Source organism: Trichoderma aggressivum (assembly GCF_033847375.1).
Source record: "Trichoderma aggressivum f. europaeum strain CBS 100526 chromosome Unknown scaffold_092, whole genome shotgun sequence".
NCBI classification, from domain to species: Eukaryota; Fungi; Ascomycota; class Sordariomycetes; order Hypocreales; family Hypocreaceae; genus Trichoderma; species Trichoderma aggressivum.
The window spans coordinates 1-25,104 of NW_026946458.1; the positions used below are offsets into that span (position 1 = coordinate 1).

At 51.6% G+C, this 25,104-nt stretch overlaps 10 protein-coding genes across 10 annotated transcripts; 5 read left to right on the forward strand and 5 right to left on the reverse strand.

The window, feature by feature from the left end:
• Window positions 1-4,438: 4,438 nt before the first annotated feature.
• Triagg1_10888 (uncharacterized protein) lies at window positions 4,439-5,426 on the forward strand (the record flags this gene model as incomplete). Its single annotated transcript, XM_062895009.1, has 2 exons — window positions 4,439-4,724; window positions 5,047-5,426. 2 exons carry the CDS (start codon window positions 4,439-4,441, stop codon window positions 5,424-5,426), a joined length of 666 nt encoding a protein of 221 aa, XP_062750142.1.
• Window positions 5,427-5,862: 436 nt separating this feature from the next.
• Triagg1_10889 (uncharacterized protein) lies at window positions 5,863-8,259 on the reverse strand (the record flags this gene model as incomplete). The annotated part of the gene is made up of 1 exon (XM_062895010.1): window positions 5,863-8,259. One exon carries the CDS (start codon window positions 8,257-8,259, stop codon window positions 5,863-5,865), a length of 2,397 nt encoding a protein of 798 aa, XP_062750143.1.
• A 526-nt stretch (window positions 8,260-8,785) lies between these two features.
• Window positions 8,786-10,126, reverse strand: Triagg1_10890 (uncharacterized protein; the record flags this gene model as incomplete). The annotated part of the gene is made up of 1 exon (XM_062895011.1): window positions 8,786-10,126. One exon carries the CDS (start codon window positions 10,124-10,126, stop codon window positions 8,786-8,788), a length of 1,341 nt encoding a protein of 446 aa, XP_062750144.1.
• Window positions 10,127-11,027: 901 nt separating this feature from the next.
• On the forward strand, window positions 11,028-12,885 carry Triagg1_10891 (uncharacterized protein; the record flags this gene model as incomplete). The annotated part of the gene is made up of 7 exons (XM_062895012.1): window positions 11,028-11,168; window positions 11,254-11,334; window positions 11,405-11,840; window positions 11,914-12,157; window positions 12,220-12,581; window positions 12,657-12,781; window positions 12,847-12,885. The coding sequence occupies 7 exons, from the start codon at window positions 11,028-11,030 to the stop codon at window positions 12,883-12,885; spliced, it is 1,428 nt and encodes a 475-aa protein (XP_062750145.1).
• Window positions 12,886-13,080: 195 nt separating this feature from the next.
• Window positions 13,081-13,554, reverse strand: Triagg1_10892 (uncharacterized protein; the record flags this gene model as incomplete). Its single annotated transcript, XM_062895013.1, has 1 exon — window positions 13,081-13,554. The coding sequence occupies one exon, from the start codon at window positions 13,552-13,554 to the stop codon at window positions 13,081-13,083; it is 474 nt and encodes a 157-aa protein (XP_062750146.1).
• Window positions 13,555-14,010: 456 nt separating this feature from the next.
• Window positions 14,011-14,502, forward strand: Triagg1_10893 (uncharacterized protein; the record flags this gene model as incomplete). Its single annotated transcript, XM_062895014.1, has 3 exons — window positions 14,011-14,088; window positions 14,150-14,403; window positions 14,469-14,502. The coding sequence occupies 3 exons, from the start codon at window positions 14,011-14,013 to the stop codon at window positions 14,500-14,502; spliced, it is 366 nt and encodes a 121-aa protein (XP_062750147.1).
• Window positions 14,503-14,729: 227 nt separating this feature from the next.
• Window positions 14,730-15,731, reverse strand: Triagg1_10894 (uncharacterized protein; the record flags this gene model as incomplete). The annotated part of the gene is made up of 1 exon (XM_062895015.1): window positions 14,730-15,731. One exon carries the CDS (start codon window positions 15,729-15,731, stop codon window positions 14,730-14,732), a length of 1,002 nt encoding a protein of 333 aa, XP_062750148.1.
• A 376-nt stretch (window positions 15,732-16,107) lies between these two features.
• On the forward strand, window positions 16,108-17,025 carry Triagg1_10895 (uncharacterized protein; the record flags this gene model as incomplete). The annotated part of the gene is made up of 1 exon (XM_062895016.1): window positions 16,108-17,025. One exon carries the CDS (start codon window positions 16,108-16,110, stop codon window positions 17,023-17,025), a length of 918 nt encoding a protein of 305 aa, XP_062750149.1.
• A 5,144-nt stretch (window positions 17,026-22,169) lies between these two features.
• Triagg1_10896 (uncharacterized protein) lies at window positions 22,170-23,181 on the reverse strand (the record flags this gene model as incomplete). Its single annotated transcript, XM_062895017.1, has 2 exons — window positions 22,170-22,913; window positions 22,996-23,181. The coding sequence occupies 2 exons, from the start codon at window positions 23,179-23,181 to the stop codon at window positions 22,170-22,172; spliced, it is 930 nt and encodes a 309-aa protein (XP_062750150.1).
• A 176-nt stretch (window positions 23,182-23,357) lies between these two features.
• Triagg1_10897 (uncharacterized protein) lies at window positions 23,358-24,911 on the forward strand (the record flags this gene model as incomplete). The annotated part of the gene is made up of 1 exon (XM_062895020.1): window positions 23,358-24,911. The coding sequence occupies one exon, from the start codon at window positions 23,358-23,360 to the stop codon at window positions 24,909-24,911; it is 1,554 nt and encodes a 517-aa protein (XP_062750151.1).
• Between the last annotated feature and the right edge of the window lie 193 nt (window positions 24,912-25,104).

A 25,104-nucleotide genomic window follows, 5' to 3' on the forward strand; every position in this document is an offset into this window, starting at 1 on the left:
CCGTCGTCCCCTCTTGGACTGGGACCAACCAAACCACCCCCCGGCAAAGCTGCATGACAAGGACAGTTGCAACAGTTTTCTGCTATGGATGATTACTTGTTTTTCTTGCTCAATCTTCTTTCCCCCCTAGACCCCAGTTCCCGGGAGGGGGGGCGACTTGACCGTTGAGATGGGCCTAAGCAGAGTGACTTGTTGTTATCCCATCCCCAAATCCTTCCAAGCCACTCGCCGACCTGTCCACCCCCCCTTGTCCGAACATTGATTTGCAACGGCTAGTGGACAAGTAGGCAATTACCATTACGAGTTACGCCTTTGTTTGTATGTCCTTTCTTCTTCTCTTCCCCCCCTCCTTGTTTCCGGGCTGGTGGGAGGAAGGGAGGAGGGGGGGGGGCTTGAGCGGGCATCACAAGATTTCTGTTTTATTCAAGACTTTTTGGGTCGAGAGAGAGTGTGTTTTCTATGGGTATTTAGGAATGGATCTCTTGTGGCTAGTCAGCTGAGAAGGGGGTGCGATGGGGCCGGGGGGGACCCAAAGGGGGCACGAGGGTTGATCTGGGCGAAACGTTTACCGAGGTTATGTGGGAAGAAAGAAGGGCTTTTGAGAACGGAGAAAAGAGAGGAAGGGCAAAGAAGGGTGCGTAATTTGGATCACAGCAAAAGGCGGACCAGAACAGAAACAGATCAGCAGCGGTGGGAACAGAAAAAGAAGGAGTCAAAACCGGGCATTGCTTGTGGTGCTCGTATAGCCGCGGTAGTCTTGGCTTGCGTAGCAGTGATTGACATTTTTGCTAATCTCCGGCCAGAAGCTGCGAGAAGCCGACCTACGATGTGGTCATGTAGTAGGTAGGCATGTTACTTCGTACAGACAGCCCATGCAAGGTGGTGTTGCGTTGGGATCCTTGGGGAATAGTACATGTAGACACAATTACAAGCAGAGGGCGCGGCGGTCGGCATGAGGCGCCCCGGGATGAATATTCCCCTCCCCTCCTCCGTTCTCATAAAACGGGTTTCCTTGTGCTCTGTCTGATATAATATCTGCCGGACGACGGGATCCTCTTGCCGCCAGCCACCGAAAGTGGACATTTTCTCTAAAATCCAAAACCAGGTTTTCCCTATCAAAAACGAAGCTGCTCGAGTCGTGAAAACAAGATCGAGTCAAAACGGTCGAGGGAAACGGGGGGAGAGCCAGAGCCAGAGCCAGAGCCAGAGCCAGAGCCAGAGAGGAGACGCTCCATCACGATTCCGGGTCCAGCTGCAATATCGCACACCCCCCCATCCACCATCCAAAGGGGGCGTCGACGCAGTAATCCCGAAAATTTTCGGGCGCACGTCCCGAAGCCTTGCGCTCAGCCCTTGGGAGATCCGTTGCCGATGGTGGGGCGCGGCGTGTGATTGGTTCGCGGGCTTGTGACTGGGATATCCGGGGCCAACAATGTTGATGTAATAATAATAATAATAATAATAATAATAATAATAATACTCGTATGTACAATTGCTTAAGAGGAGGGGAGCTGTTATGTATGATTACTGCAGGTGTATGAATGTTGACAAAGGAGCGAGGTACGAGTATAGTCTGGTACCAGCTGTATAAACATTCATTATACCATCACAGAAGCACGTGTAGATCCATGACACAACGAGAGAGAGAACTAGAACAATTACAGAACGGATACGACACGACCCGGCTCGAAACGAAACGGAACGAAACGACACGACACGAACCCCCCTAAAAACAATCCATGTCCAGAGATCCCATCCCATCCCATCTCGCTCTGGTTTCTACAATCAGCCGGCCCCCGCCCTAAACCACGAACAGCAGCTCGCCGCCAAAATCGCCCTCTAACCGTTTTCTTTCAAAATCTCGGTCATCACAAAAACAAAAAAAAGTGACCGATACATTAAGAGCGAGAGAGAGAGAGAGAAGATTAAAAAAACAAGATTACGATGCCACCCCCCCGGTTCCCTTTTCCACCCCCTCCTTTTACTTTTACGCCCTCTCTCAACCTTTTTTTCTATTTTTTTTTTATTTTTTGCCCATTCAGCATGTATGTATGCATGTCTCTCCCCCATTATCCTTGGCAGAGCAATCTAAGTGGCACAAGTCCGAGAGAGCAAGTTCCATCGAGGAACGCAGCTGAACCCTTGCAACCCGCCCGTGACCTCTTCCCACCCTTCCATCTCAAATTGAACCCGGGATTCTCTCTTCTCGAAGTACCTATTTGTAGTGTAAATTGGTACCTATTTGGCTCTATTGCCCCCTATAACCCAATCTTACTGCACTGCACAGCACTGCACACGCTCGTGCTCTAGCCTCTCTCCGCCCTGGTTTACATCCCCTGCCTGCCTGTCTATTATTCATCGCTTTATTGAAACCAAAAAAAATCCCACATCGTCTCCTTGTTTCAAGAAGCCCCCGCAATGCGCGCATCCCAAGAAGGATCTCATTGCACATGCACAGCCTTGGTAGCATGCAGTGTTTTCACAGGGTACTTTTTTTTTTTCAGCTACCAAGGTTGGCCATCGATTCGGCGTTCGTTTCCAAACAGAGGCCGCTAGAAACAAGCCAGTCAGCCAACAGCAATAATAACAACAACAAGGGGGGGTGGCCACCCCAGACCAGACCCAGACGTGAACAAAAAACGAGAGAAAGAAATGGACAAGAGAGAGACCAGCCATGGACCAGCATGTACCTGTATGCCCTCCCGCGCGTGACAAGTTGCCTACTGTAGTGCTACCTACACCTACACGATATTCCTCGCACCTCTGTACTCGTACCAAGATGCACGTACACGTACAGTAGTCCATCGTGCCTAGTATTACTAGTGATTTATTAGTTTCAGTTTTCTCACTACACGCCTCCTCCCTGCTTTTTTCGTTTCGTTGGCCCTTAGCCGTTTAGCCTTGCACCAACGTCATGAACGTTGGAGATATTGCCATAGCTCTTGGGGCGGGCGGCTTGTCAGCACTCTGGCGCCGAGGATTATTCGTGCAGTCGTAACGAGAGCCCGACCAACACAACAACTAAAAACTAGAGGGACGAGGCGGGTGGAAATGGAGAGAGAGGAAGAAGAATTGAAAAGAAGAAGAAAAGAAAAAGAAGCTGCACGATGCGGGTTGCAGTCCCTGCTTTCGAGGCTAGCGAGGCTCCAGGGCCGGACGCTGGTCCCAGAACCTTGACCGTTATCTTTTTGTTCGCCGGTGAAATCCATTCAACAACGAGCTCCATGGCCTATTACTGACCAACCGTGTAAAGTCTGTGCTGTGCTGAGCCTGTGCCTGAGCCTGTGCTTGCATCTGCTACCCGTACCCGTACAAGCTTAGGTACCATATGTACTCGTACTCAAAGCATCAATCAATACTAAGGGTCCTAGTACAAGTACAAGTAGTAACTCGTAAACTCATCCCATCTCCACCCTCTCGCCCTTGTCCTGTCATCCACTCATTCATCCATTTTCTTCCTCTCTTGTTTCTTCCTTGTCCCGCCTCTTTCTCTTTGCCAGGGGTCCCAGGAATCCGGAGCTGCGGCCACACATCCGCCATCCAACCGCACATGCTGGCCTCTCGGTGGCGAAACGGCCTAAAGCCGCTGCTGCACCTTCGCTTATCTAATCGCGCCCTCTCGGCTGCCGGTAATTGCATCTCCGGCTGTCGCGCGTAACATGTCAAGTACATGCAGGTTCCTTAGCATGTAAGATTGAAGAGCTGTGTCTGTGTCTGTCTGTCTTTTTTTTTTTTCAAGGTACCTGGCAAGTACCTTTTGTCTAAGCCGCAGCGGATTTACGCAGCAAAAACACATGAGCGCCACAAACCTTGAAGACAGAGCTTGTTGAGGCTCTCAATAAATCAGCGGGTTACCGGGTCTCTGCTATACGTGTACTCGTACCCGTAGGCGCTATACTTGGTGCTTCGGTGGCTGCTAGGTGCCTCTAGCTGGATATGTAGTTTACCTGAATACTACACGCCCAGCTGTCACATGTCCTTTAAATAGGTACCTACCTGTAGGTACTCAAACAGATGCTGATGCCCGGCTGTTTCTGCTCTTCTGTATCACCTGGAATCTGGGATATAGCCAGGTTGAGTAGTAGTTACCACAGTAATGGATAAAGATTCAATGCTACTTCCACGTGTCCTTTGCCTGCATCATCTTGCATCATCGAGTCCCCTCGGTTGCCTCGCGCAACAAGGCAGCTAGCAAGTCCGGATTAAAGAATAACAATGTTCAACATAGAGTAGTCAAGTCCGATGGCGAGATTAACAGGCCAAGACTACTAAGACTTGAATACCTAACTTCCCCCTGCCTACAGGTACAGGTGGGTAGGTACTTCATCGCCTTTTTTTGTTTACTCCTTCATCACAGCCTCCTCTCAGCCAAACTCAGCGGCAATCTCCCCTAGGTGGCCATTTATATCATCAACAGCAATAGGCAACAGCTCCAACTATGGCTCCCCAAAGATGTATAACCCAAACTGACTGGTTCATGGGTGTGCCGATACCAGAGAGCGAAAAGCCAACAGATTCCGACGAAGGCTTCTTCGTGGCACAGCCTCAAACACCGCCCGACCAAATCTCCGAGAAGACGATCAAGAATTGGGAATGTTCCAGATACCGACTCAAATTTGCTCGTTTGTTGGACTTTGATGGAGTCTTGCGAACCGCTAGCCTATTGTCTCGGTACCTTGGCTTCTCCACACGCCAACAGTTTTACTATTTTGTTGACTTTATTGGTAAGTTTTGGCAAATCTGGGATGAGGCAACTCGTTCGGATCATACATGTATCTTTCCATCGTCCGATGCCAGAGAGAAACACACAAATTCCATGCTCGTCTCCCCCCTTATAAAACCATGTCACGGGTACTGGCTAATCATCTATTGTAGCCCCGCGTGTAATATCCCCCCTGATCGTCTTTAGCAGGCTTTTCGAAAGTGCAAGGGGCCGTACAATGATGCTTCCCCACAGAGTCATTCTCTAGCATGCCTTGGCTACTATGGGGGCAGATCACCCGTTGAAAGCAATATTGGACCGCTGTAGACCTGATGAGGTTCTAGTAAGCTACAGACGTGGGCATCTCAAGTCTCTGACGGTACGAAACTGGGCCAACCTTGACGAGCTTGTTCCCGTTCTCACTGTAATTGCTTGCATGTACAAGTTGATCATGTCCAACCTTTTAAGATTCATGGAGTCAACAGTGGGTTTGGAAAACGAGTGTGTATGGGACATCCATCATGAAGACTGGCAACGCGCCTACGCGGTCATCGCTTTCGTCAAAACCCGCAGAGCAAACTTCAATAGATGTCCTCGTGCCGGTTCACCTAAATACACGGCCTGTCGGAAATTCACACCAGAGTGTTTTGCCTATGCTTCGCCAGACGTCATCGATCCCGTGGCCGCAAGGCAAGGGAATGTAACCGACAACAGTGAAGAATGAGTTGGTGAATAGCAAGGGTTAACTAGAAGTTTGCGTGCGAAAATAGCGTCAGGGGAACAGCGATACAAGACTTGATCGGATAGAAGCAGTATAAGAGGGAACGGGGGAAGCATTGAACAAATTCGAATTGGTGTTGGGTAGCAGCGTTGTTATAAGCTGAATGAATATTCCTCTGCTCTTCTTCAAGTCGTCATGCGACCTCTAATCGGACTTGATGGCTCTGTTTCGAATGGAGTGTTGTGACGAAGTTGTTGTCAGAGGCCATGGTATGCTCACAACAATATGCAAAATTAGACAAAGGATGCCTGTTTCTTCTTCTCCTTCGCTCAGTCTTTTTCCAAGAGTAAGGAAAAACAAATCTATGTGCCCTCTCTCTAAACAAAAACTTTTACTTACGTCCCGCTAGTATTACAACACACCCCATCGACCAAAGCTCTCACGAACGCTCAACATGGCCCGACTTGGCCACGCTGTTGGCAAACAGCTCGCGGCACCGAACTTTGCTCTCCAGCCTCGCGCACAGCAGAAACGCGCCGCTCAGCTTCCGGTGCAAGCTGTACGTCTCCTCGGGCGGCGGCGCCAACCGTTCGTTGAGCATGACGGGGATGAGCGCCCTGACTCGCTCGGTAATGGTCTGGTCCTTGAAGTCGTAGACCTCGGGGGCCGATTCGAGGAACGGCTCCGCCAGCGTGAGGACCGACTGGATGTGCGCGTCCAGCATCGTCCTGCTCTCGTGGCCCGTCAGGTATCCCAGGCCCTCGGAGAACTTCTTGACGCCTGCTCGATCGGACCGTGATGCGCACTCGAGGAGCTGCACGTACTGCGAGATAAACTCCTCGGGGAACTCCCGCGAGGCGCCAAAATCGAGAAGTTCTAGCTTGTTGGTGCTGGCGTTGTAGAGGAAGTTGGTCCAGTTGGGATCTGTCTGCATAAACTTGAACTCTGTAATCTCCCTTAGGCACAGCCGAAGGATCTGCGTGCCAATCCAATCGCGCTGCTCCTGAGTAAACGACGTGACGCGAGTGACGCCAATGCCGTCGAGAAAGTCCATGGTCAGGACTTGCTTGCCAGATGCCTCCAGATGGACATTTGGCGCTTCGAAAACGTCCTCTTCGCCCTGGAGCAGTTCCTTGTACCGCTTCGCACACTCTGCCTCGCGCGTATAGTCACATTCCCAACCGAGTTCTAGTCTGGCGTTGTCGATCGTCTTGTTCAGGTAGAGGCCCTTGGGAAGCAACTTTGTCGCCGTGAGCAAGATGCCGAGATTGTCCAGGTCAGAGTTGATGGAATCGGCTACACCGGGAAATTGAATCTTGACTGCCACTCGCTTGCCGTTTGACTTGAGCACGGCTCTATGGACCTGGCCGATCGAAGCGGCCGCAATGGGCTTCTCTTCAAACTCGCTGAACAGGTCTCGCCAGTCAGATCCAAGGTTACTGGTCAAAACACGGTCCCGTTGCCACGCCGGCATGTAGTCAGCTCGGTCTTGAACCCGCTGGAGCACCTCCTGAAGAGGGGCTGGCATTGTTTTCGAGTCCTGAAAGCTCATCATTTGTCCCAGCTTCAGGGCAGCACCTCGCATTTGAGACAGCTTTGTAACCAACCTCTCCATGTTCCCTCCACTGAGCAACACGGATCCTCCGCCACCGCCCCCAAAGGCTCTGCTCACGCTCTCCGTCACGGCTCCGCCCAACAATCCGGCAGCCAGACCGCCGTAGTTGAGAATACGACTGAATCGGGTAGCGGGTACTTTGGATTCTCGAAGCTGATAGGTAGGTATATTCACGGATGGTGCTTCGGGGATGGCCGCTGCTTTCACAGCTCCGACTATTTCCTCGTCTACTTTGACGGCGCTAGACTTGGGTTCCTCTTTGTCTGCAATGGGGCTGGGAGAAGTATCCGGTGAAATCTTTGATATAGTTTCCGATGCAGGCTCCGATGAAGCTTTTGTGACATCTTCCGTAGCAGTCTCTGGCGTAGTCTCTTGGGTAGTTTCCGGCACAAACTCTGGTGAAGCCTTTGCGACATCTTCTGCCACAGTCTCTGGCGCGGCTTCTGTAGCAGCCTCGGGCACAACCTGGGGTTCAGGCGGCGACGTACTTGTTGACCCCGGTGTTGTAGTCCCTACAGGCTCTGATTGTTGTACACTCTGCTGAGTCTGACTACCCGTAGCATCAACACTACTGCTTTCAGCCTCGGCAACAGCTAAAGGAGTAGGACTGGTGACTTCAGTAACGTCCTCCACAGCAGGAGGTGGTCGCGGCCAGTATCGTAGAGGATGCTCCTTTGCAGCACTGCCAGCAGCCTCGTTGCGGCCCTCCGGCTTTCCGCGTTGCTTGCGCAATGAGTCGAGAATTTGGGAGCCTCGCGCAGTGTGAAAGATGTTGACGTCAATCCCCTGAGGAACGTCCAACTCCTCCTTGATCTGGTCCTGGTTCTGAGCCGGAGAGGTATTCGCAGGCGCATTCTCTATTGTTTGTCGTATGGAATCATTTCCAGATAGTGAAGTCTTGAAGATTGGCTGCTCGTGGAGCTTGAAGTCTCCCGGCTTTGGCGCCTCAGAAACCGGCGCAGACTCGGAGCTCTTGTCACCAACATCCTCAGCATCCACGGCCTCCTTTCCCACAACTTCGCCTTCGTCCGTTTGTTCCTTGTGCTCTGGAACTTCCGTTTGCACTGGACCAGCAGCCTTGCTCCTCACCAGAGACGCAACACTCGACGTCTTGCTGTAGACATCGAGCTGCCGGCCGCGGAGAGCGACATGCTTTGATGCGACAGACCGAGAGGCATTGAGCACCGCCGCAAGGTCAATCGCAAAGTTCACAAAGCCCATGTGAACTAAGCAGCCGCGAAGCGCCGAAACAAAAAAGAAACAGAGTCTTTGAAAAGCTTCTGTTTTGCGAGTTCAAGATTCGTATGATTGAGTTGCAGCTCGGAAAAGGCCGCCCAAGTTTTAGTCGGACGTCGTCAAATTATGCAGTTAAGCGGGGCGACGAAACTGCATGTCACCAAAGCGCATCATGGATTCTAAGCTGAGGGTGGGCTCTGCACAACTCAACTGGGAATGTCATCTAGATCAGATTATCAATAGATTACAAAGTGAAATTAATATTGATGGATGAATTAATAAATAATCGGCTGAGTCAATTCTTTACGAATCCCTCGACTCTCTCTATAGTCCTCTTCTAGCTAACAAACTCAGTGTATAAACTTCCATGTGACGATTGTCCCTTTCAAAACGCCGTGCTAATTCAGTTTCCAAAACACCACCAATATCCTTATATAGCCCTCTCCAGAATAAAACACGTATAGTAAAATATAGAATGCCGCCTCAGTCCCGAAATGAAGAATGGCCGCATTTAATCTGATTTGGGGGGCACTCTGCTGACGCTCCTCAAGAGCGAGCCCTTGGGTTTCCTTGGAGTTGCTTGTCCAAAGGAATCGGCGGCTTTCCCTCTCAGCGGAGTCGCCATCTTGCTCCATAGTCGTTGTGCGGCTGGCGTCAAGCCTCCTGATACTCTCGGGCCACTGGTGAATCTCGGTGTCTCCATCTGGCTGACCTTGCCCGTGAATCCTCTTCGCTGAGACTCGCTCTTTGATTTGGAGATTCGCTCCACCATTTGCTCGTGAAGAAGCTCTCGCTCCCTCTGGTCTTGTATCCTGAAGGGGTTTGTCGCATCCCCGGGTCCCAAGTTGATAGGTGCAGGCACCCTGGCAGATGCGTCGTCGTCACCGTCTTCGTCGTCCACAAAGGCGTACCCATTTACTCGTGGGGTTTCACCACCGCCGACAATGCTGGAGTCGAGGTCTTGCTGTCGTGGCTTTCCCGCAATGGCATCGCGTACTGACGACATGGTTGGGGATGGGGGTCGCTGTGGCACATGAGGCTGCGGCATCCTCGTATTCTCATAGCTTATCGACCTTGGCGCCATGCGAGACTGCTCTTCGGCGCTCTCGGCAACCGTCTTAACTCCGTCTTCGAGGCCCTCCGGCTCGAACATGAGGCCATTCCGTGGAGCTGCCTTCCAAGAGTCTGGCCTTGCAGGCCGCTCTTCAACATCCCTGATGGCCAATAAATCTCTCTTGAATCCATCGTCAACAAGACTCCGCGTCTGTTCTAGCCTGTCGGTGACCTCTTTCTGTTTAATCATCTGCTTCGAAGGAAGCTTATTTCCACGCCAGAGCCAGGCGTACTTATCGGCCCTCTTTTGGTTCTGCTTGTCGATTAGTTTGTAGAAGCTCTCATTGTCTTCACTAGTGTAGGTGGCCTGAAATGTGGACAAGCTCAGGTTGAGGTCCAGCCCCGGTTTGTCTTGCGTGACGCTTGTTGCCACGGACGCTGGTGTATCGCCAACATAACTCGTGGGAGTGTTGCTGCCGTTTGTGGCGTTGATTGATGAAGAGGCTCTGGTAGGCTTTCGACCAGGAGTCATGACGTGTCGAAGTCTCCTGCTGGCGCTTGATATCCAGGCAGCATCTTTCGACTCCATCGCATCCAGATACTCCTGCTTAATCTGCGTCTCCAAAAGGCCCGGAAAGAAATCTCTAGCGATAATCTGTGAGAGCGCCTCTGTGTACGTATCCTCATCCAGCACTTTCTTGGGTCTCTTGATCTTCTTTGCTGGTGGCGGAGGTGGCATCAGATCTGTGTCGGTCCTCTTACGCACCAGGGCGTTTGAGGCCCCAGCCGCAGACTCCATGGCCAGCCGTGTCAAGACGAAGCCTCGCGATTACTTGGTTTCGCGTTCTGCCGTATGTTGTATGGCTGTGGTTCCTTAGAGACTGATTTGTTGATGCGTAAATGGCCCTTTGATTATGACGAGATGTTGTTTGTTGATGCGCAAGCAGGAGAGTTTGGGCCGTTGAGTTGTCGAAATGAATGACAAGGGTAGAGTCACCCATGTGAAAAGTACGAGTACCGTGCCACTGGCAGTACTCCGGACCACTGCCGCCACGCCAGCAAAGGCCCTTGTCACCCGCCCCCACGAGCTGCCACATGCACAGGTACCGGTACATGCATCTATCCGACCGCAGCACGCACCAGCACCAACACATGGCCGCCATCCGGGCTTTGTCTTTGTCAACTGCGCAATGGACGGAAAGCCACAGGCTGGCCCATGGCCTTAGGGCCGGCTAGGCCGCTGGAACATGGACGCCTCCGACATCCACAGGGCACATGGGCAGCGGCAAATAGCACAATTACAGGGGCCCGGCAGCCTATGGAGGAGCCCCTAGAGCAGCCTAGGCGGGCATCTGCACTTCAAACTTGGCCTTTCTCCTCATTCGGACCCTGTTAGCCCAAATCCAGAACCCACTCTGCATCCCCAGTTCTTTATCGATTCCAGGTTTTGGGCTCTCTTTGCGAAAAGTCCAACCCTCTCCCTTTGTCCCTCCAGACGCTGCAGCCTGTGACGTTGACCGGCCGAGGACAAAGAGCCCGTCTTTCTTGTATAGATTTCCCATTGTGCATTCTCCCATCTCCGAATCCTGCGAATTCCCCTTGCGACGGTCTGGCGCACGCGATATCACGGCCCTCGGCGTCCCTCCCAATATCTCCGCGTGCTCCAGTCCAGCCTTACTGTATAATCACCCCTCTTCACCATGTCGCAAACGGCTGTCGAGTTCAAGAACCAGGGAAACAAGGCCTTTTCCTCTGGCGATTTCCCCACGGCAATCACCTTTTACAGCAAGGCCATCGACGCAGATGCCTCCGAGCCCACGTTTTTCACCAACAGAGCCCAAGTGTGTAAACCCGATTTCGCTCCGGCTCGGTCTTTGTACCCCAGGCTGCAGCTTGACTAACAGGTTCTGTGACTCTGCTTTCTAGGCATACATCAAGACAGAAGCATACGGATATGCCATTGCCGATGCCACCAAGGCCCTCGAGATCAACCCGAAGTTGGTCAAGGTACAACAAGATTCCCACGGCCGTATTGTACAAGAGTTTGGAGGCTAAATCAAGGGTTTTCAATGTGTAGGCATACTTCCGCCGAGGCCTCGCCCGCACTGCGATTCTGAAACCCAAAGATGCGATTGAAGACTTCAAGGAGTGTGTCCGGCTGGACCCCAACAACAAGGACGCGCGACTCAAGCTGGAGGAATGCAAGAAGATTGTGCGCCAGCTGGCCTTCTTCGCCGCCATCGAAGTCGGCGATGAGCCATCGGCTGCGGAGGGGCTTGATTTGGAGTCCATGGCCTTGGAGGATGGCTATGACGGAGTAAAACTCGGAAGCGAGATGACACAGGAATTTATCGACGACATGATGGAGAGATTCAAGAATGGCAAGCTCATTGCGAAGAAATACGTCTACCAGATCATCATTGCCGTCAAGAAAATCGTATACGAGGAGCCCACCATGGTGGAGGTGGAAGTTCCCGAGGGAGTCGAGCTGACTGTCTGCGGTGATACCCACGGTAGGCAAAACACATTGTGGCATATCTGTTATTGGTTATTTCTTGCATGGTGCTAACCTATTCTCGAATCTAGGCCAGTACTTTGACCTCATGGAATTGTTCCGACGAAACGGTGTTCCATCGGATAAGCACTGGTACTTGTTCAACGGCGATTTCGTCGACAGGGGTTCTTGGTCTACCGAGATTGCGTTACTACTCTACGCCTACAAGTGGCTACGGCCCAACAACTTCTTCCTGAACCGAGGAAATCACGAGACGGATGACATGAACAAGGTCTATGGCTTTGAAGGAGAATGCAAAGCCAAGTACAACGACAGGTAAGTTTGGATTTTGGACTCTTGACACCAATACGGCCAGCATGAATTGACACGCATCACAGGATTTTCAGGCTATTCTCCGAGAGTTTCTCAGCGTTGGCCCTGGCCACATTAATCGGATCCAAGTACTTGGTTCTCCACGGAGGTTTATTCTCCGATGATAAAGTTACATTGGACGACATTCGCAAGCTGAACCGACATAGCCAGCGACAGCCTGGTCAGTCAGGTCTGATGATGGAGATGCTGTGGACCGATCCTCAAGACGAGCCCGGCCGAGGACCCAGCAAGCGAGGAGTCGGCATGCAGTTCGGCCCCGATGTCACCAAGAGATTTTGCGAGAACAATGGTCTAGAGGCCGTCATTCGAAGTCACGAAGTGCGCATGGATGGCTATGAAGTGCAGCACGATGGCAAATGCATTACTGGTAAGTCTCATGTCGATTGGGCTAGCATCTATTGCCGCGGGGGGGGATGAAAACTAACGATTGACAATCCTTTAGTCTTCTCTGCTCCGAGATACTGTGACTCAACTGAGAACAGGGGCGCTTACATCAACATTGGACCTGATTATAAGCTTCGGTACGAGCAGTTTGATGCGGTACCGCACCCAAACATTCGGCCAATGGTGAGTCTCCCTCTTATCCCTCCTCCTTCTGCTACTTCAGGAGCTGGTTCTAACATGACAAATAGGCCTATGCTCAAAGCTCTCTAATGTCGTCCCTTATGTAAGGTATTAGGACGATCAAAAGAGAGGCGACGAAGGGCTTCTAGGAAGCTGGGGGCCATTTAAACCCGCAGCCTCCGGGTATCCGACGGGGTATAAAAAAACAGTAAAAAAAGCTTCAAAATACGGCCATGCAAGAGGCAGCACTTAGATATACTGCGTTGTAGATCAGGTATTTCAGGTTATGCAGCATCAATACCTCAATTGTTCCACAGCCGATCCTGTCCGTGGCTTCCAACCATTGTGCCAAGCCAGTCGGAGCACTGCTTGATTCGTAAGAGAGACTCGACGCCTCCATCACTGGTGCCTTTCCAGGCTGTAAGCGCTGCGGCAAAGGAGCCGAGATCTTCTCGGGGCACTCGAACCCAGGATTCCGATCCCTCGACTTTGAGAACATCGAGAGGAATTGCGGTGCCCGTTAATCCAAGGAACTGGCGCAAAGCAGCCGTGCAGTAAGATTTGACCTGGAGATTGTCGAGCTCGACGGCGGCATCGGGGGGGTTCGTCAGAAGCTCCAGATGGACGTATGAGAAGGGTGGCGTCTTGATGGTGCATGTGAGGAGCTCGTGCGATTTTTGAAGTCTCGTCTTGTCCAGTATTGACCTCTCGGCCTTCAAATTTGAGTTTTGGCTCATCTTGAAAAGATAGTTCAAGTGGAAGGGTGTGAGTTCCATGTTAGAGTTGGTAGTGGTGTTCAAAAAAGAAGTCTTGGGAGGTTGAAAATCTAAATCGCGTTTGTTGCATGTTTTGGGTTAGATACATCATTTGTTAAAATGCAGGGCTGGTGAAATTATGGAATCATAGGAACACGGAAAAGAGAGAACGAGATGTACTGACTGGTTGAATAAAAGATTTATTAAAATGAAGAATCAAATCAAATATTTAAAATACACATTATAGTAATGCAACATTTTCATATATCCTCTTGCATGTCAAAACGCTGCGGACAGCTCCAACACACGTACCGGTACGTACTGCACGCCTCGGAAGCAATTCCGCACTAGCGTTTCCTCCAGCGCCTTTCCGCCAAAATGACCCATTGATATTCATTGCCATCTTCAATCTTCAGCCTTGCCAATTCAACCCAACCAAACCTCGTCTTCTCCCTCCCTCTACCGCGCAGCATCAGCATGTCCAGCTTCGTCACCCCCGGCCAGCAGCGCTACCTGCGCGCCTGCATGGTCTGCTCCATCGTCATGACATACAGCGTCCGTCTCTCTTCTTCTCCCCCCAGAAACGCGAGCCCTGCTGACCTCCAAATCTTTACAGCGCTTCCGCGACGAGGGGTGCCCCAACTGCGAGGAGTTCCTGCACCTCATCGGCTCGCAGGATCAGATCGAGAGCTGCACGTCGCAGGTCTTTGAGGGCCTGATAACGCTGGCCAACCCGGCCAAGTCGTGGGTCGCAAAGTGGCAGCGCTTGGACGGATACGTGCCCGGCGTGTACGCGATCAAGGTCTCGGGCCAGCTCCCCGACGAGATTAGGTCTTCTTTGGAGGATGAGTATAGGATACAATATATTCCGTACGTTTTTGGAAGGATGGACTTTTCGTATTCGGTGGGAGTGAGAGACTGATGTGATGATGCAGGAGAGATGGCACGCAGACCGAGGCCGATGCTTAAACGAAGATGGATGTTCACACAATGATTTGGCGTACAACAGAGGCGAATACGGCGTTTTGGTGATGGAATCAAACATTGGAGGACCAAAGATTAATATTTAAATTGTTGTTAGGTCATTATGGTATCTATGGAAACGCAACATGCTACAAAGATATATCCGTTCCCATATGCAATCTATACGCTATATCAAAACCCCCTTAAAACGCCGTCCCAACTCGTTGTTTCGTTCAATGATTTCTCTGTTTCTTACCCCCAGGCATCCCAAACCCGACCGAGCCGCTAGGTCTCTTCCTCTCCAACTCTTCTTTCATGATCCTCTCAGCCTCGCTCATCTTCTTGGGCTGTTGTAGTACGGAGCCCTTCTTCGACCCTGAAGCCAACGCGTTCTTCTTTGCCTGGGCAAAGACGTTCTTCGTCTGTGGCTTTTCGCCAAACTTCAGAGACACCCCGGCAAAGCCCCCTTTATTCGCGGCTGGTTTTGGTTCCTCCTTTGACGCGGCGGCATCTGGCCCTTCTTTCTTTTCGGCATCTTTTGATGCTTCAGGGTTCTCCTCTGTAGATTTGAGCTCCTGCTCCGGCTTGGGCTTCGCGCCAAACGACAATTTTATTTTCTCGCCATCTTGTCTTTTGAGTTCCCTGTCTTCTGACTCCTCTTCGCCTTCTGCATCGCGTTTCCCGGCGCTCTGTTGGGCTCGTTTGATCTGTTCTCGAATCATACGCTGTTCGATTTCTTCATCGCCTTGATCCTGGGCCTCTTTCCTCCGCAGCGCCTCTTGTCGTCGAAGAGCGTCAGGCGAGTTGTCAATCCAGCTAATATGAAGACCCTTTTCCGTCTCTTCCACCCGGCAAAGACCTTCTTTCCCCAGGTATTTAGCGAATTCGGTCAATGACGGCCATTTCGTCGCGTTCATATGGATGTGTTCCTTGTTGGCGATGTATTCCTGGTAGAACTGGTTGATCTGGACTTGCTTCTCTCCATGAGCCGTCTTCAACAGCGACAGAAAGTCTTTGAGGAACTCGTCGCTGTACTGGTTGATGAACTTTTTCGGATCCTCGCCGACGACGAGCATTTGTCGCACGTGGCTTTCGGACTGTGTGTGCATCTTGAATCCATTGGCATCGCGACACTGCTTTTCGCAGACCTGGCAGTACCATCTCAGGCGCTGAAGTCCTTTTGATTTGAGCTTGTTGCTCAAGTGCTTGGTTGAGCCAACTTCTGCCTTGGGCATGTTGCTCTTGTTTTGTTGTAAAGAATTGTTCTTCTAATATCGGACCCGATTGCAGTGGCAGTGAAAGTCACAACAGGAAGGCAAATAATAAGTCAAGTGTGAGGTGTATCATGGAGATGGCAGTTCAAGGTTTCCGGGCTCAGCCTTGCATGGGCGAGGAAATCTTATCTTATCGCCACACTATCTACTTGCCGAGGTTTCTCCGGAGACATTACCTCAGCCTTATTTCTAGGTACTTGGATGTCAACATTTATTGTTCCTGCATCAACGCCACTCCATCAACCTTTCTCTTCACAACCTCCTTGTTTCAGACTTATTCAGCTTCTGTTTCGCGTTCTTCGCCCCGCAACTACGATACCCAACACCGCAGCCCGAAATGTCTGAGCGTAAAGTTCTTCAGAAGTACTACCCCCCGGATTTCGATCCCAATGATATCAGCCGCCGCCGAGGGCCCAAACCCACCGGGCCGAGAATCCAAACCGTCCGACTTATGGCTCCCTTTTCCATGAAATGTTTGAGCTGTGGCGAATACATATACAAAGGACGCAAGTTCAACTCTCGCAAGGAAATCAGACCAGATGAGAAATACCTCGGCATCCAGATCCTCTTCTTCCACATCAAGTGCACAAGATGCAGCGCCGAGATTACCTTTCGCACGGACCCGCGCAATACAGACTACGCGATGGTCAAGGGTGCTATGCGTTCATTCGAGCCCTGGAGGAATCGAGAACTAGCTGAAGAGTCGGTAGAGGAAAGGCTGGACAGGTTGGAGCGAGAGGAAGCTGAAGCGGCGGGCGAGGAAGAGAAGAATGCAATGGAAGATCTCGAGGCCAAGAATGCAGATGCCCGACGCGAAATGGCTGCGGCCGATGCCCTTGATGAAATCCGACAGCGAAACGCAAGGATACATCGATCCGAAAAAGAAGGCACGGATTATGCAGACACTATAATACGTGCTGAGGACTCGGAGCGGGAACGACAGGACAGAGAAGATGAAGAGGCGGCCAGACGAGCGTTTGCAGCAGCGGCAAAACGACAGGGCAATTCGGCGTCTGATGGTTCAGGCGAGTTGGAAGAAACAACCGCTGAAAGTGCCGAGTTTTCAGCATCAAGGGACGGAGAGATGGCTACGGAGAAGGCTACATCTTCACTAGAGACTAGCACAGCATCAGCAGCAGCAGCATCATCATCCATGCCGCCCCCACCGCCGCCGGCATCTTTCAAGAGAGTGGTGAAGAAAAAGAAGGATCATTCTGCGTTGCTTGGTATAAAAAAGAAGCCCTCTTTGGTGTAATGGCCGGGGGTGAAAGATGTGAGGGAGGAACTTTGGGCGCTGCGCCTTGAATATTACGAAACAAAGATTCAATTACTCTTGATTTATTACATGGCGTTTGTACAGGAATGGTGTTAATACCAGGCGGGAATGGCTTCATTAATGAAATATAATATTAAGCACTTCACACATGATCACTTGGCTTCACATAAATTGAGAACGAAACGGCTGATAGATTGTAGATAGAAAGATTGCCATGGGATTGGAATCGTCTCAATTCGTGTATGCATCGTCGATTGCTATTATCATTTCATGTACGGTGGCTTTCCAGCCTGATATAGCCCCCCTCATCCTTCCAACTGTCCCATGTATGTACTGCGCCAAATCCCCAAACCAATTAATATTGTGCCATAAATTTCCCCCCCAAACGCCGTGCGTGTATCATATAGTCGTAAAAATCAACAAAAAAAAATAATAGAAGAAACGGGTGACAAATTAGCGAGTGGTCCCAAGTCGGCTCGTTTTCGGTATGATGCAGAGAGTTGCTTTTGCTGTAGTGTAGGTGGGTGCGTTATTGGTAAAGAGTAAAGAAAAGGTTGCTTTGTGTCTATGCATGCATTCCAATCTTGGATGCGCCATGTCGACGGCGTAATCGATATCGCCAGAGTAGCTTTGCTACATTGGCAAACCACTAGGGGGGAAAAGGAGAAGCACCGCTAAAGCTCAACATGCGCAAATTCAAGCAGCGAGTTTTCGCTTTTGGACACCTGCAGAAATGCAAAGATGGTTACATCGCGGGCGCTGTGCCGTTGGTCATGGATGTGCCGACAGATGACCGGCCCGAGGCACCGGAACTTGTGGGCGACAGGGCGGCTCCAAAGGCTTGCATTTGGCGTTTTGTGTGATCGTGGATGAAGCGAGAGTAGCTGGAGATGCTCTGTGGGGGAGGAGGAGAGTTTGTGGGCATGGAAACGGAGTAAGCGTCTTGTCTGCCGGGCATCATGGCGTTTGGTTTGGTTTGATGCTGTATGAATTGGATTGTGTTGAGGTGCAAGTATGGTGTTGGTAGATGTCGAGGGCGGTTGTGTTGTGATATACCCTCGAACTGCTGCTGATAGAGTACGTAGTAGATTTGGTTGATGATGAGACGATACAATGGGAGAGTCTTTGGCGAGGAGGCGAAGAGTATAAGTAGTTGCTTGATTGAGTCTGTTTGATAGAAAGGGTGTTGGGTGGGCCGATTAAGGATGACGTAGGAACAAGGAGACAAGGCTGTGGAAATCAGATGCTGTCGTGGCGAGCCTGGAACAGAAGGAGCGGATCTCAGGGTCTTTTATAAATGTGCAGGACACAATCCGGGCCCCTCCACCAGCTAATCATTTCCCCTCATTCAACCTCGACCTCGACATGCATTCAAGGGGATCAGACTAGGAGAACTAAGGTAAACTGGGGTCTCTCGATAGTATTCCTTGACCCCTCCGAGGGCTCGACCAGCTGCATGCCAATTACAACACGCAACACTCACAGGACAGGACAGGACAGACACAGACACACCCTCACCTGGTCTGGAACTGGGTCATCCAACCAACCATCCATCCTGTCCGCGCCAGCCAAACGAGCTGATCGGCAGTGGGCGAATCAACCGACGGTAGCGCAGGTGAAAATGGCGTACCACGACATTGCTAGCACGGCGAACAAGGCCTGTTCCCTGCTGGACGCTGCTGATAATCGCCTCCAGCGCCTCTTCGGTCTTGGAACGCTCCACCGTCGCTCCACCGTCGCTCACCCACCGCTCCGCACAAGCTCGACACCCTTCTTTTTGCTCTTCTGTTCGCTCAGTTCAGTTCAGTTCAGGGTCCTGCGAGGCCCACGCCACCACAATCATAGTGGGCCGGCCTAGGTGAGATGGAGATTGTCCAGGCTTGCCAGGGATGTGCAGATTGCTCTCTTCCAAGTTCTGGAGGCGATACGTATGAGCATGAGCCGTCGAAACGGTGGGCAGCAGAAACTGGAGAAAACGGTCCAAGTTTTTGCCTGTCAGAGACCCTGCTGATCGGAAATCGTCATGCTCGTCACACCCGTGTCATACCGTCCTTCTTTGGCCTCTTTCAAATGCTTCTCTGGGACAGATACAGATTGACAGACTCAACCAAGTATGTACTGTATAATGTACAGTACCGTGGACGCGATACTGTGGGCGCCCATCCGCCAGGAATTGGGGGAATTTACGGGGCTCCAAACCAGCATCGTTGCTTGATGTTTTCGTTCTCTGTTGCCCACAAAGCTCTGGTTTGGGGGCAACGGCTACAATGGGCACGCTACTCTTCTCCAAAGCGCCCGTTGCATCAAATGAATGCATGCGCCCGCCCTCTTAGGCCATGTCTTGGACAAAGTCGAAATGTTCGAGACCCTTTTCTTGTGTCACACAATTGCACGCCATGCTGCAAGCTTGGAGATAGTATCGACCTCTAGTCCTCCGTCCATTATTCAGCATTGACAGATGCCGGAAACCGGGGCTTCCGGATCTTCTATCTGTGCTATTGGCCAGAGATTTCGAATTATTCAATGCATAGCTAGCGTCTCCGGTTACATGCAAATCTCCCCAAGAGGGAGGAAACGCGGGCAGATGAATCTCTCCAAACGCTCCAAAGAGAAGGGAATGCAGACAGGCCCAGATCAACACCCCTGCCCCTTGGGTCATCGATCGAGAGCGTTATTCTCCATTTCCTCACGGGTCAGGGGCCCAAGAAAGAGCAAGCTACGATCACTCGCTCCAATCAGGTAGGCATGGGGTTTGTGTGCCTGAACCGTGTTACTGTCACCCATGCATTCTTAAGGTCCGTCTATTCAATGATGCGGCATCCTAGCAGATGTTCGGCCCCAATTGAGATATGAGCTCAACGGTTGATCAAACTAGGCCCTACGAAGCAGATACACATGCTGTGGCTTTCAACCTCAACGTATTCAACGCGGCCGCCATCGAGATCAAACAGCGCCGCTTCGTTCAACATCCACTTATTGCAAAGAGAAAACATTGAGAACGACAGCAGAAGCCCAGATCCGCCTGCCCCCATCCGATTTCCCTCTCTCGCCTCTCCAGACGCCTTCCCGTCTGAATGAAGTCACGATGCTCAAGGAGGGAAACAGTACGGCCACGGCTTCTACAGCAGTGGTAGCCATACTGTAGGACTTGACGCATTACAGCAGTTGATACGTCGAAACAGCAAAAACCTGGCTGGAACACCCAATGGAAAGCCGCTATATGTGATGTCACCAGTTACTCCACTGCGAAAACGGCGATGCTCCAAGTCTGAAAACGTTGCTCGATCTGGGCCAACGTTTTCGCCGCCTCCGTCACGGGGTCCACATCACGTTCCTCTACGCCATTACGGTACGTGGATCGACTCTCATGTTATCCAAAGCTGTTGATGATCGACATGCGGTGGCCTTGACGGCTGTTGGTTTCAACGAGTAAATATGCCCCCAATCCGGTGCTACGGTACGTCTCATACGGAGTACCGCGCGGTTTGTCATTGGCTTCTCCCACGACCAAGCTTCAAGGTCCCTGCGTCACACGCCGGTGATCGACATTCAGAGTCTTCGACATGCTTCTCTCCGCAAGCGAACCAAGCTTTTGCTAAACTATCACATCATTTCCCCCAGAGCTTTATGGGGGTGAGCCTCAATTCTTTCATTCGCTTTCCCTCTTGAGACTAAGCACGTTGCACGGCACCATCCGTGAAGGTTCAACTTTGTCGGTGGACTTTCTTGTGGATCAAGACATAGGCAAAGGCCAACCAGCGTTGCTCGATCCGTCGAATCCATGTGTCTTCGTCCAGATCTCGAGTGGCCATAACCGCCAGTTTAATTTCGTGATCCACCAACGCCACCTAGCCTTCTTTTTCTCCTAGTTACTCGTACATACACCTCGGTGAGAGCAACACCAGGTCAGCTAGAGTCGCTTGCTTGCATGTCAAGCATGTACATATTGCTCTGCAAGTATAGGCGACGATCCCGGCCTTCGACAGTCGCCGCAACCTCTGGCCCCTGTCGTACAAGAAAGCTAGCATCACTCCATCACCACTAGATGCAAACCTTACAAGACGTCGATGGCAGTGGAACCATTATCATTTCTGTATTATCCAAGTTGAACAATTGTGACCAAGGCCATGAGCAGCTCAAACAAGGGAGGCCATTCACAGAAGGATGGCAACGTGCAAATGCCATGTGGGGTACGATGAGCGAAGACGATGCCCTTCACGTCATACCAGCCTGAGCCAGAGTATGACGTTTGTACGACTTGATATTTGCCTCCATTCAAGACATCTCTGAGTATCGTCCAAGGCTACAACACAGTCATTCATCGAAGAGCATCTTCAGAGCCAAGAGACCATATACGTCGGCGGTCATCAAAGTTATGATGAAACTAGCGCGGCTAACTGCATACCTGTCGTTTATGAGGACCGCTAGAGTTGCATCAGACTCGCACGGAGCGTTACATCCTCGACTGTGACGAAGTGGCAAAGTACTAATCATGTCGGTTTACAGATTTCATCGTGATACCAAAATTCACGCTTACCCATTGGCCTCCTTTTCCTTTTCTAATACTCTTGGAACAGGTGGCTCTTGGGACTCTAGCAAACTAGTCAGCAATTATCGACGAGATTCGATTACGCATCAGCGACAGTTCAACAAGTCGACCCCTGATGCAGACTATGTCATATTCTGACCTCGACTGCCATGCACTTGCCAGGATAAGCACGTGAAGAGGCGGCCAGACATGATGGCGCCGACGGAAATCAGCATTCGTTCTCATCACCGGGGTGATCAATGACCTCACAGTGCCCATCTCTGAAGCCATCGCCATACAGTCGGCGCTCTAGCATTCAGCCTGTGACGCAGTTGGACAGGGGAGATCTGCAGTTCAAGTGGACTTTGCTGCTGTCGATTTCAAACTCTATTCTCGGTACTGTGGTATGAAATGATGGCTCAAATCGGCGATGCAGTGTCATTTGGCGTCAATCGGAAATGAAAGTTGCGGGCAAAGTTGTTCATCCCGACGTCGTCCACTGCGGTAGGGGCGAAAAGAAGCAAGTAATCGCAGGGATTTCTACTCCGCGATCTGTCATAACTCATTACATTAACAAGAGGGATACGGGCGGACTCTAATGACGTCTCGATTTTCTCTCCAGCGAAGCCAAGTCCTTCTTCTCCTTGCCCACCACCTTCTTCCGCTTCCGCTCAATCGCCTTATCGACTTGCGACTTGCTCATGCTTGCATATCTGTTCATCAGCAGCTGCTTCTTCTGCTCGCTCTTGCGCAGGTAGAACGGCTGCTTGCCCTGCGCCACCAACTCCTTTTCCTTCTTTCGGTGCTCCTGCAGTAGCTTTACCTCCTCCTCCTTCTTCTGGCGGGCTTTCTTCTTCGATTCCATAGATAGTAGCTGTCGCTTCAGATCCTCCTTCACCGTGACGTCCTTGGTCTTCTTGATCTGCATGCGTAGCTCTGCCATCTCGCTCTCGCGGTACTCGTCCAGGAAAGCATAGTTGCGGGCAATCTTGGTCTCGTCTACCTCTCCCGAAAGGTTGTCGAACCGCGGGTCGCGCGTCCTGCGGCGTGGATCGGCGAGGATTTCGCGGCGCCTGCTGACGGGCTTCTTGGACGTCATTTCCTGCGGCGCGTGTTTGGAGCTTCGCTTCGATGCGTCTACCCGACTTGATGGCTTCTTCGGCTCTCGTCTTTGTGATTCCTTGGGTGTGCGTCCTGTAGGCTCATCGTCTTTGGAGGCGTCTGCTTTGTTCTTTTTCTTCTTCTCAGAGGGGGGTAGGCTGGCTGCTGCGCGAGCTAATGCGCCGAAAGAGATGGATGAGAAGTCGACCTTTGGCGCATCCTCCTCGGCTTCTTCAGACTATAGACGGTGTAATCCATAAGTATCGTACATCTTGTAAATTGAAACATTCTTTTCTTTATGGGAATCGAATGCGCTATACCTCTGAACCAGACTCTGCTTCGTCCAAATCCTCATCCTCATCACCGCTGTCATCTCCCTCTTCAGAAACTTCTTCTCCTGAGTCGTCCTCTTCGCTGGCACTCAATTCCGGATCCCAGTCTTCCTCACGCCGGGCTTTTACCCGTCGCTCAAGACCCAAGGAGCCGAGTTTCCGTTTCGACGACATTTTCGTAATTGCAAAAGCGTTGGTGTTGGATTATCGCAGCATCATTCCGACCGGAAAGCTACAGCGGTAATCTTTCTTCCTACAAATCATTTTTTGGGGGGCGTTATCTTATCGATAAAAGACCCCGGCTCATCTGCAAGGTTTTAATGGGCGACTTATGCAAGTAACCAGTGAATATGTGGGGGCTTTGCGTCTGGAAAGTTATTCGACCAACACCAAAACTCAATCGTTCTACCACAAACGAAACATCTCGCCTTGATACTGCCCTTTTGCAAACTTCGGAGGAGCGCTTAATGTGGCCACGCAGAGTAGTAATCACGGGACTCTCCTGCTCAGCACGCTCCACCGCAAACAAGGTCCGAACACAGCCACTGTCTAGCAAAACCCGGAATCCTCCTTCTCGCAGCCCGCCGCTACGACAATCCCCTTGCGAGGCCGTCGGGCCACAGACCTACGAGGAACGTCTGCCACTCGTTTTACGCTCTTCTGCACAAGTCCACTATTCTTTGATGACAAGCAAACAACGCGGTGGTCAAGACAAAATGAAGCCCCAGAGCATCCAGATCCCGGGGCTGACTCTGCTGAACAACTTGGCGCCCCATGCGATTGCGCCGACTTCCGAGGGCAGCCTCATCAGTCCTGCGGCTCCCCAGCCGCCAGCCAAGGCGCCGTATGTGCTACCGCGGAAATTAAAGGAGAATAAAAAGGCAAAGGCGAGGAGAGCGTTGGCAGAGGCACATGCACAGGCTGCCCTTGAACACATGGCGCAACATCCTGCTGCTGCTCCTGGCCCAGTCTCTGGCCAGCACGGGTACGATCAAGCAAAGTCACCTTGCCTTCTTCCACAAAGCAGAGTACTCACAAGTCTATCCATCTTTAGGGCCTACAGCTTCAACAATTTCGACTTCAACAACGCCAACTTGATGAACCTCCCTCCCAACAACTTCCACAACTCCAACGACTTCATCGCCAGACCTCCTCCAACCAAGCCCCGATTCCCCCCCAAGAACCAAAACCTCCCTCAAGACGGGCGCGTCGCCCCCAGCAAGGCATCCGGCGGCATCCCCGATCCCACGCCCCTCTACATCGCCCAGTCCCTCCCGCTGCCGTCCTCCCTCCGCAACCCGCGCCGCATCCTCGTCATCGTGGACCTCAACGGCACGCTGCTCTACCGCCCCAACAAGCGCAACCCCTTCAACTTCATCCAGCGGCCCCACGCCCGCGAGTTCCTCGACTACTGCGTCGACACCTTTCACGTCGCCATCTGGTCCTCGGCTCGCCCCGAAAACGTCGACAAGATGGTCTCCCAGCTGCTCTCCCCCCAGCAGCGCGCAAAGTGCCTCGTCATCTGGGGCCGCGACAAGTTCGGCCTCTCCCCCGCCGACTACTCCGCCCGCGTCCAGTGCTACAAGCGCCTCTCCAGCATCTGGAACGACCCCGGCGTCGCCGCCTCCCACCCGGCCGCCGCCCAGGGCCAGCGCTGGGACCAGACAAACACCGTCCTCGTCGACGACTCGGCCGAAAAGGGCCGCAGCGAGCCCTACAACATCCTTCAGCTGCCCGAGTTTGAGGGACTCTCCAACGAACCTCCCAATGTGCTGCCGCAGGTCCACGACTATCTAAACAGCCTCTGCTATCAGACCAACATCAGCAGCTACATACGAGATCGTCCTTTCAGGATCGACTCAAGCTATAGACTACCGCCGCAGCCAGACTCTCATACGGCATAGAGATTCTTTTGACTCATAGGTTCTTTGGTCGCGTATACATACAGCGCATATTTTGATGAAGCCTGGTTGGGACTTCATGCCTCCTACATAGATTTGTACGCTCTACAAGCTCCTTGGCCTGTCTAGAGCGTTCTAGTAGATTAAGCCTTCTGAGCTCTTCTTTAGATACCCTCGTCTTATTTATCTTTTTCAT